Below are 10407 nucleotides of genomic sequence, written 5' to 3'. Positions count from 1 at the left end.
GGAAGGGTGGGAAGCAATTTAAACATAAAAGCTGTGAGTCTTATCATATGGCAGCTCCCGGAGATGGACGTTTCATGAAGAAAGAACAGGAAATAGCGGGAGGGCTGTGGGGGATACTTATGCTCCGGCAGGCGGGAAGGGCTGACAGCTTAGCCCGCTGCCCCAGGAGCCCCGCAGCGCCCCGCCAGCTTCCATCTCCGCGGCTTTGCCCCACCAGCACTGCTGTCATTTAGACTCAAGCCGGCGCGGTGCAGAGCGGACATCCTGACGCTCATGTTCTTTTCTGTTCGGTGGATCTCCGATACTACGCGATGGACAGAAGCCTAAATAATAATGCAAATAAAAAATTTTAAAATCTGCTCCTCAGCCCTTGACCCCGTGTTGTCTCTTTGCCTTAATTTGGGGAGGGGGGGGAGCGGCGGCGAAGCCGCTGCGGTAGCAGCCGCTGGGAGCGGAGAGCCCCCTGCAGAACACTTGCAGAAACAGCTGTTTGTGCGCGGGGGTGTGTGTGTCTGTTTTGTAGCTTCTCTCCCCCAAACCATAAAACGGCTGGAAACGTTGCTAGAGGCGCTCTGCTCCTCTCTGTGGTAACCCCGGCCCCCAGCGGGATCTGGCGGTGCGAGTCGGCGGGGGACGACGTGCCCGGCAGCCCGTCGCAAATGCCCTGTATTTCCTTATTGTTTGTTTCCAGGGAGGGCCCGCCCCTCCCCTCACCTCCCTTTCCCTCCCCGGAGCGTCGCCGCGGCCCGCAGCCCTCGCGGGTGGCTCCGGGCCTGGCGGGGGCGCAGGGACGCGCCCCCCGCCCGGGGCCTGCCGCGGGGGCCGGATAAAGCGGGGGCCGTCGGCCGCCCGCCTCCACAGGCGCGGCCAGCCCCGGGCGGGACTAGACGGGCCGGGCCCGGCAGGGGCGAGGGGCGTCGGCAGCCCGCCTCGGCGGTGGGCCGCCATGGCGAGCCCCGCACGCCTGCAGCAGGACTTGGCGGCCCCTTCGGACGAGCAGCAGCCCCGAAGCTCGGCGCCGTCGCTGCCCCGCGACGCCTGGGGGAGCGGCGCGGTGGCGAAGCGGGAGCCGGCGGAGGAGCGGCGCGGCGCCTCCCCCCCGCGGGCGGAGGGGCGGCTTCTGCTGGAGCTCCGCCGCTGCGGACAGTCGCTGTCCTCCGGCCCCGGGTTGCAACAGGAGGAGGAGGAGGAGGCGGCGGGCGAGGACTGTTGCACCAAGTGCAAGAAGCGTGTGCAGTTCGCGGACTCGCTGGGGCTGAACCTTGCCAGCGTGAAGCACTTCAGCGCCGCCGAGGAGCCGCAAGTGCCGCCCGCCGTGCTGTCCCGCTTGCAGAGCCTGCCCTTGGAGGAGCAGGACTTGCGGGAGCTCAGCGCCGCCGTGGGGCTGCCGTGCGGGGCCTGCCAGCTGCCCGCCCTGTGCCTGGTGCCGGACTTCCCCGCCGACGAGGCGCCCAGCGACGAGCGGCTGCGGCTGCAGCGCGTCTGCCTGGAGCAGCTGCAGCTGCCCGCGGCGCCCACCGACGTGCGGGGCACGGTGCAGGTGCTGCCCTGCCCCGGCCGCAAGGAGGTGACGGTGCGCTACACCTTCAACGAGTGGCTCTCCTTCATGGACGCCCCGGCCGTGCCCCTGCACCCTGCCCCGGCGGGGACCGACCCGCTGGCCGAGCGCTACAGCTTCGCCCTGATCGTCCCGCCGAGCCTGCAGGAGGGCTCGGCGCTGCACTTCGCCATTTGCTACCGCAGCCAGCAAGGCGAGTACTGGGACAACAACGGGGGCCGCAACTACACGCTGCGGTGCTGCAGCTCCCCCGGGGGATGCCCTGCACCGCCCGGCACAGACGGCGGCCCGGGGACGGCCACCCCCCGCTCTGTTGAGCCCAGCCAGGGGAAGGAGCTGTGAATAGCCAGCAATACCCCGCCTCGACGGCTGACCTGCCCGGGGAGCCGGCGGCTGCCGCCCCCGCGGTCTGCACAGCCCCGCAGCAAGCCTGGGCGGAGGCACGGGAGGCCTGCCCGGCCGGAGGGCTGCTAGCCCCGCGTCGTGCGGCAAGCCGGGCCGGAGGAGGCGGCCCGCAGCCCCCTGGCACCCCGGAGGCAAACGCCTGCCCCGCTCGGAGCGGCTCGCCGCCACGGCTGTCAGTCAAACGGGTAGCTGCGCGCCGTCCCCGACGGGGACACCTTGCTCGCCGTTGCCAGCGCTGCCTTTGGAAAATAGCTTGTGCTGTTGGCCTTTATTTAAGAAAAAAAATTACCTGCGCCGTCCCGCGGGGCTTCTCGGCGTGAGGCTTGCGGCGGGCGCGTGCGGAGCCGTTGGTGGCCGTTGGCTCGCGGCGCGGGAAGTCCAACGGACGTGGGGGGAGGGGCGGCGGGGCAGCCCGCGGCGACGCCGCGCAGGGGGACGCGCCCTCCCCAGGGAGGTATGGGTTAAAAAGGGATAAAAAGGGTTGTGTTCCCGCGGGCGAGGACGGTGCCTGGAAACAGGGAAAGCGAAAGTAGAACTTTCTGAAGTCAGTCTTGTGAGGGCGATGCGCAAAACGCTGAAGTATCTGTCACTGATAACAGCCGAGTCTCTCGTCTTCTTTTTCTTTTTTTTTTAAATGGGCACATAGGTTTGGCCAGCGCAACAGGGGTGTGTAATTGACTCGTATTGCTGTGGCTCGCGAAAATGTTTTCTTTTTTTGGAGAGAACAAGGGGACTAAGTAGTGTGGGTTTTTTCTTTTCTCTCTCGAAGTGAACTTTTGAGTTGTCGAGTTGTTGAATTTTTGAGTCACGAGTTGTGTTTAACTTCACTTAGCTGATTAGTCAGTGAGATGCACAAAGCACTTGAGGTGAAACACGAAGTATTCGCTACAGATTTGAGTTAGGATTTTCCTGTTTTCACATCTGTTTCAAAGACAGTAATATGACAGAAATATGTCTTTTTTAATTTAATGCAATCTGTAACAATATGATCCACTATTCTGAGCATTTTATTTTTTGCTTGAGCGTCCTTGTCCCGTCTTTGCTGTGCTTGTGACGGCTCCGAAGGACGGAAAGTCTGTTTTTTTGCCATTTAGCGCCCTTTGATGCAGTTCCCACCTTCCGCAGTCCTGTGGCGTCCCTGTATGCGTCTGGCTAATGGCAGCTAACTGCGATTTCTGCCAGCCTTGCCCAGCGCACACGTGTAACACACACACACACACACAATATCTAGTGATTTAAACTTTTTATTTCTATCCCCTTCTAATTTGCATGAGAAACATTTTTTTCCTAAAAATAGACTGTTTGCTTATTTTTGCACAACTGACAAGCCCAAATCTGGCGCTGAAGAGGAGTTAATGTATTTGCTGAAGCTGAGTCTATTAGAACTTCAGTGACACCTTTGAGTAAAGAACAAAGTACTGTAAAGTAAAAGCTGGTGCCTATATCACATAGTAAATATCCATCATAATTGTGCTCACACATTTCTATATTTTCATATTGTTTGGGGAGAGGTGACTGAGTGGGATGACCTTCTCTCTGAGGAATGACTGTGATACATAGAAGGTACCCTCACTAATGAGTGAAAACAAATGCTTTAGTTCAACTCTCCTTATGTTACATTTTGCACTTGTCAAGATTTTATAATTTAGCTTATTTGGAAAGTTCTGTTATGAGCTTATTTTGCTGCATCTTTCATAACACATGTTCTTAAGAGTGTGGTGTCTGAGTCTGTGGCATTACATGTTTTAGTGGCAAGAGGAAGGTAACTTTTTCAGTATTTCTGTGTTATTGGGAGAGGAGTTTCTGTGCACACAGTTGGACACATAACTGATTATTTACAGTCCTCCCGTCTGTTCTTGCATTACACACCAAGAGGTTAAATACTAGTGGAGTCCCAAGTCCAAAAACCCATTGAAAAGTACCAATAAGAATGGGTTTGTAAGAATAAAAAGCTAAAAAAGCTTTAAAAAGCTAAAAAGCACACTGATACAAATCTTCTGCATCTTCCATATAGCAAAATGCAACTGGATACTTTTTGATTTCACAACCAGGTTGTGTCCCTGCTCTAACATGTTGAAGTGCATCTCTTCATATGTGGAGTGCAGAGGGAGGGCAAATTGTTAGTGTGTCTCACTGCAGTGATGAATGTTGCAAGTCCATAAGCAGCATTTAGGGCTGTAACTGAAACTGCTTGTGGTTGTGTCAGAGCTGCAAGGCAGATTGTGCCAGAAGTACGTTATGGCCCACTATGCTCTTGTAGCAGGCATTTTGTGCTTTGGTGTGTAGGGAGCTTTATTAGCACATGTGGACAATAGGTTGGATTCAGCAGAATTGTAATGGTTTTTCTACAGCTTGAATCTGCTTGCGTTGTTCTGGTACAATATCTCAAAATTCAGGCTAGTTTTGTGTGTGGAAAAAATAAGTAGACAGTGAGACATTACCATAAGGCAGCAAAAGTTTTGACCTTTGGATGCATATTCTTCAGAAAGACCTTGAAAGATTATCTTCCTTTTAAAAACAGAGCATACTGTGTGTTTTCTTAGGTCCTCATTTTCCCTAAAAATCTAAATGTTTTAAAGCCCATTATGAAAACAATTTGCATCTCTATGAAATAGCCCCTACTTGAAAGTAAGTCTTTAGATAACCTCTCTTCAGAGAGCTGGTACAAAATCAGAGACGGAAGCAGTGGACTTAATAGGGAAAATATGGGAAGTGGAGAGAGCTTCAGGTTAAAGTTCCTGAAATATTACTTGTACATGCACTGCTTCTAAAACACAGACTGCTCTGCTCCCTCTTCCCCCTCCTTCTTGCTAACCCCCCCTCCCATAACCCATAGATTATAGCATGAAGATATGGCCAAAGTAAAAGCTCTATGCATGTAAACAGAAATAATATTTGCTGTTGCTTTCCAAGTTACTTGTAAAATCTCCAAAAGCATGAAAGTGTCCCATTGTTTTAAGGGACAATAGAGAACTCTACTATTTCCGTACACGTTTGTTTTAAAACTATCATGCACTACAGTGTAATACTACAGGATATTACATGAAACAATCTGGTATGACTTAACGTTTTTCTCAGACAGAGTGATGCAATAGTGTGCTCTTACAGCTGATAAGTGATGCTAAAGGTGTGAAGAGTCTCAATTTACTATGTAGTAGTTTGGACAACTGCAGCCCATTTGTTACTCTATGTTTTGTTTATTACGTGTTGCAAAAAAGAAGGAAATTTCACAAAAAGATAGTGGGTAGGGAGAAGGATCTCTCCTTAAACAGCATATAAAGCACCAGTCATGTGCTTTAATGATGCTTTCTGATGTCTGTGTATGGGGCAGGGAGGGGTACAGAACTGGTGCACGGGAGAATCATGGCTAGCCAAGCTTATTTATAGAGGGCTAGAAACATCCTCTGGTATGCCGTAAACTATGGACCATGGATGTAAAACATCCCCATTCAGAAAATAAAACATTTGTGTGATTTCTTCAGCCCTGTGATCTGAAATGCAAAAGACAAAGAGCATTTGCTGAAACTAAACAGCAAAACATTTCTGAGTACTTCAAAAAACTGGTGTGGATCTAAAACCCTGCAAATTGTCATAATTAAAGCACAACATTTTTGTGCTTTGTTAACAAGAAAAATGGTTTTTTTAATACTAAGAATCACTTTTTCTGAAAGAAAAATAAGATCATTTCTCATATAAGAATCAAGCATATTCACTTTTTAATAGAGAGTGATTTTTGTATTTTCAGATTTTATATAAGAACAGATTTCCAAAGCAGTTTTCAAAGACTTCCTCTATTCTTATAGATGAGGTAACTCGGAGCTGTAGAAATGCAGACCCTTACCAAAGATTACATTACATGGGACATCAGTGTCAAAATCAGAAAATGTGTGTATTGAATGCTAGGAACAGCATAAACAGAACAAGGGACTGCTGCTGTTGGTATTAGGTTTAGATTGATTGTCTATAACTTTATTTTCAAAGAAATTATTAAAAATGAAGTATTTATAAATCCATAAATTCAGAAGGCCCCAAAGAGTAAAATGTTAAGTGGAATACTCTTTTTGTTTGATTGCATTATTGTTAATCTAATATTTTGTAAAGATTCAGTGCATGTCTTTTGGTGTATGTGCTCACAACCCACCACCCTCCTACCTCCCAAACTTAAGAAATAAGAAGTGATAAAGATTTGTTAGCACTCTTGGAAAAACTCCAGCTCTGCAGATTTTCAGTTCATGCAGATTTCTCTTATTTCTCTGGACTAAAGTTTCTAAGGGTTTATGGGAGAAACAGCAACCAAGGATTTTATAGGTGCCTATAAAAACAAAAAGTTAAATATATTTGAATCTCTGTATTTGGTAACTGTAAAGGAGACCAAAATTAAATTTTACTTAAGCAATTTTTTGCAGCTTATATTTAAATTCATATTTTTTTTTTAGTTGATCAAGAGCATGTGATTTCAGAAAAGGACCGTGGACTTAAATTTAGTTTGGTGTCATTAAGAACTACAAACTTGCATGCAAACTACTCCTGCTTTATTTAAAGCCTAGTCTTTCAGTCAGAACTTGAAAAGGCTGGTTTTTGCTCCCATTGACTTCCCTGGGATCTGGATCCAGCCCAAAGTATTGCATTAAGGTAGGGGACATGATCTAGGTTTCATTGTCTGTCCTGTTCAGAGACTTTTGTTGGCAGGTTATGATAACATGGCACCGTGATGCATGTTCATCTGTCACGTTTTAAAATCTGCTGTCTATTCTTGTTACTAATTAAGTCATCTTAATTGTTTTTTCTTTTTTCTTTTTTCTTTTTTTTTTGGAGAGAGAGAGAACATTACTTGCCTTGGATTAGAATATCTGTGTAAACTGCAGAGTTCTTCGAAAATGCATAGTGTATGTGAAACAGGTTTGACAGTTCCTAATTTTTTTCCTCTTATAACAGTAGAAAACAGTGTGGGAAGAATATTGGTTTATCTCTTTTTTTGCTTCCACATTAAGGGCTCATGCACTATTCTTTACATTTTAAAATACTGACAAGAATGTAAACTCTCAGTAAAAGGACTCCACACCTTCATCTTTTTTTGTAAAGGGCATGAAGCAAAACATTCCTAAGCATATGAAATAATTTTGCCAGTGTTAAGAACCAGTGGAAGAAGCAAACATTATACTGCTGACTTAAATAATGCTAGGATTTCACTGTAGATCCTTATGGAAAGCACAGGAAAACATTTAGTGCATAGTTATGTATATGTGGTCCTTGCTGGACATCTAGAGATGCTTTTACATTGCATTACAGGAAGTAAGTTAAGGAGCTGGTGTTTTTTTTCATAAAATTATTCTTTTCTGTTGATGCTAGAAGGCAAAAGTAATGCTTTTAATGCTTAGAAACTTGGGGAAGCTTTATATAGAAATACCTTTTCAGAAATGTAAGTAGTGAAATCCTTCCTGGCCTATTTCAATATTGTATGTAAAACGGTCACATGCTACTCTCCTGGGTTGCTTTCCTTCTTTCCTTCTTTGCTGTTTTACTGCTTTACTGTTTCTCTGATACATCTATGCCTTCTGAAATTTAGCTTTTGATTGCAGTAATATCTAGTCAGAAGTCATAACACACTAGAAGTGCCTATCCTTTAAACAGTTACTCATGTGAAGTGAATTGTTCTTTTTTTCTTTCAGACAGCTTTTTCCAAGTTTATACTGTAAAACTCATGATGAACTTTGGTTTATGTAAACAGTCAAATTTGGGTGCATATTGCTAAAGCAAATATTTTGCTGAAATTCTAAGATCAGGGACAGATGAACATTTTTAATACAATATTACAAAGAAAGCAAGTTTTCATAAAACTTATTGCAGTCTTAGTAAAGATATTTATTGAGCTCTCTTCTATTATGAAGAGATATACCTTTTATAATAGTTGACAATGTACATAAATGATGGGATCATTCTTTTGTGTTTTACCTATTCTTGTTGTTTACACTGCTTTGAGAAAAATCCCATGAAGTTACTGACAGAGTGCCAGGAGAGAGACTTAATGCGCATTGCAATGTAAACTGAACTGGTGAACAACACAAGAGCTATTAAGTTAGACCAAAGTGCCATCTCTCCAGTATGCTGTCTCCATCAGTGATGATAAGCAGATGCCTAGCAATGAATAAGAATAGGACACATGAATATGAACATGATCCTAATGTCGTCCCAGCCTACAACTGTTTTTTGCTCTGGACTTCTTAAGGCAGATATGGTTTCTAAGTATTTTCCTTCTATAGTCTGAAGGATTTCATTTATAAAGCATTTGATAAACTATGCTTTTTATACAGAACTGGGTATATTAAAATAAAAAAAATACATAAAATGGACATTAGGCAAGGAGTATCTTCCTAGGTATCTTCAGTCAAATACAACAGATCTGCACGTGAATCACTAACACTAATGGAAGGTGCACTTACATTTGTGTTGAAGAAAAGAAATGTGTTGGTTTGTCAAAGACACTGTTGGAGTGGACATCTAAAATGCACTGATCATGTGGGGTTTGAGTATTAACCACTCTAATGCCATTGCTAGCTTTGCACTTTTGCTTACAGGTTAGATGATAGTATTACATGGGCTTTTGGTCCTTGACAGCTGAAGTTTTCATAAGTTTCTTCTAATAAGTAATATACAAGTACTGGATGGTAAGCTGATAGTTAATTTGGAATGAGAATTTAATCCTCAACTAAGAAAGTGAGCTGTCTTAACCTACTCTGCACTACAGACTGGGGAGAGAGGGAAATTAATTGCAGAATACCCTGAATTCTATTTGTATTTTCCTTGATGGACCCTCCCAGGAGCATATATCCTGAAAGCTACTAATGTGCCTTTGCAGGTAAAACAGCTAAGGGAATCTGAGTAGTAACCATGAGACAGAAAATAGAGGCAGATGGCACTAATATTAGGAGTGCAGCAGTACTGTATCTATCACCAGAACTTAACAGCAGTATTTTCGGGCATTATTGGAGAAGTAATGCCCCTCATACTTTTTAGGGGATTAAAAAGAAACTGTTTGCGTTCATATTATTACACACCTACGTTACAGTGTATAACGTCAACAGCTGTGTTCTTGGTGGAAACTAAGCTATAGAGAACTTGACAGAAAGGGGACTGGTATTTTGAAAGAAATGGTTATGTATTTAAAAGGGACTCTGTTTGAAAACAAACCCTTCATTTTTGTTGTAAATATGGTGAAAACTTAAACAGTAAAAATGTTACTGATAGAGTTGTCCCTCTTTATAAATTAGGGTTAATGCTACCTATAAGGATGTTTATTTTGTTTCCTAGCATACATTACATTCTCAGATCCTGAACTGGTATGCAGTGCTCGGTCCAGTAATTAAGCTGTTTAAAGAAGGAATTTGTATGTACTGTTCTATGGAGACTGAGTTTCTTAGGGTGTAAAACTGGCAGGCCTTCCATGACTATGTTCTCTAAAAATGTAAGATGTTATTACATTTCTTTGATTCCACTGAAAATAATAATTAATTCCCACTAAATAATATACCTTTCTTCTTCCGTGCTTTCACCATAAACTTAAGTGCACTTAATTATCCAGTTTGAATGTGGGACTTTTTAAAGCAGAATCTCATGTATCTTACCTATTAAGATAATTAAATTCCATTTTTATAAGATAGTCACTAACATAATTTACATTGCAATATTTAGATATCTAATACAAGGAGAACTATTACTGTATTTGCTTTTTATTGAAAGTGAGAATGGAGTCTGGTTTGTAGTCTCAGGTAGTCACAGTACCGTATTCTGCACACTCTTCATATTGTTAATGGAATGCATTAACATTTCAAGATAATTGTACACAATTATATAAAACACTTTAAATACTAGAAGAACAGATTTCCAGTTCTAGGTTAGACATTACTTCTATCTTCTGCTTTAATAGTGTTATCACACAGCACAAAGAAAAAACGGAAGGACTAAATGAAGATCAATTTTGGGAAACAAGAAGAAAGGGACATTTTTAAAGGCCACCATGTCATGGTACTAGTTTTGGGTTTCATCTCTTAAAAAAAAAAAAACCCTCGCAAAACCCTCTTGCTGTACTGTACACTGTTAAAGAAGCCTTACACTGATTTTTTTCTGCAAATTTGTAACAGAAAACCATGGAAACACAGCAGTGACCTGAATAAAAGCTGATTAAAATTTTGCCTTTTTTTAAAAACACATCTTAAAAGTGTTCTTTATTCAACAGATTTAAAAATATAGCAACTAAAGAGCTATATTGAGTGTTCCACTTCTGCTGGGTAAAGCCTGTTTCCAGTTAATTCAAGTTCACAGCACTTGAGTTATTTTCACAGTTAGAAATTTTTTCTCCTGCAAAATTCAGGAGCTTTGTGAAAAAGGGAAGTCTTGCATAAAGTGATTTGTTATGTTCTGCTAATAGCTGCACTTCAACAAGTTTA

The 10407-nt window shown here is 43.9% G+C and overlaps 1 protein-coding gene across 1 annotated transcript; it reads left to right on the top strand.

Moving 5' to 3' along the window:
* Window positions 1-683: 683 nt before the first annotated feature.
* PPP1R3G (protein phosphatase 1 regulatory subunit 3G) lies at window positions 684-10166 on the top strand. Its single transcript, XM_064507086.1, has one exon. It carries the CDS (start codon window positions 947-949, stop codon window positions 1898-1900), a length of 954 nt encoding a protein of 317 aa, XP_064363156.1. The 5' UTR covers window positions 684-946; the 3' UTR covers window positions 1901-10166.
* The last annotated feature ends 241 nt before the right edge of the window (window positions 10167-10407 follow it).

Source organism: Dromaius novaehollandiae, chromosome 2, assembly GCF_036370855.1.
Source record: "Dromaius novaehollandiae isolate bDroNov1 chromosome 2, bDroNov1.hap1, whole genome shotgun sequence".
NCBI lineage: Eukaryota > Metazoa > Chordata > Aves > Casuariiformes > Dromaiidae > Dromaius > Dromaius novaehollandiae.
This window is presented reverse-complemented; position numbering and strand designations above follow the sequence as displayed.

Excerpts from the sequence above, each read along its gene's own strand:
- PPP1R3G (XM_064507086.1), top strand. The coding sequence starts at position 947 with ATGGCGAGCCCCGCACGCCTGCAGCAGGACTTGGCGGCCCCTTCGGAC.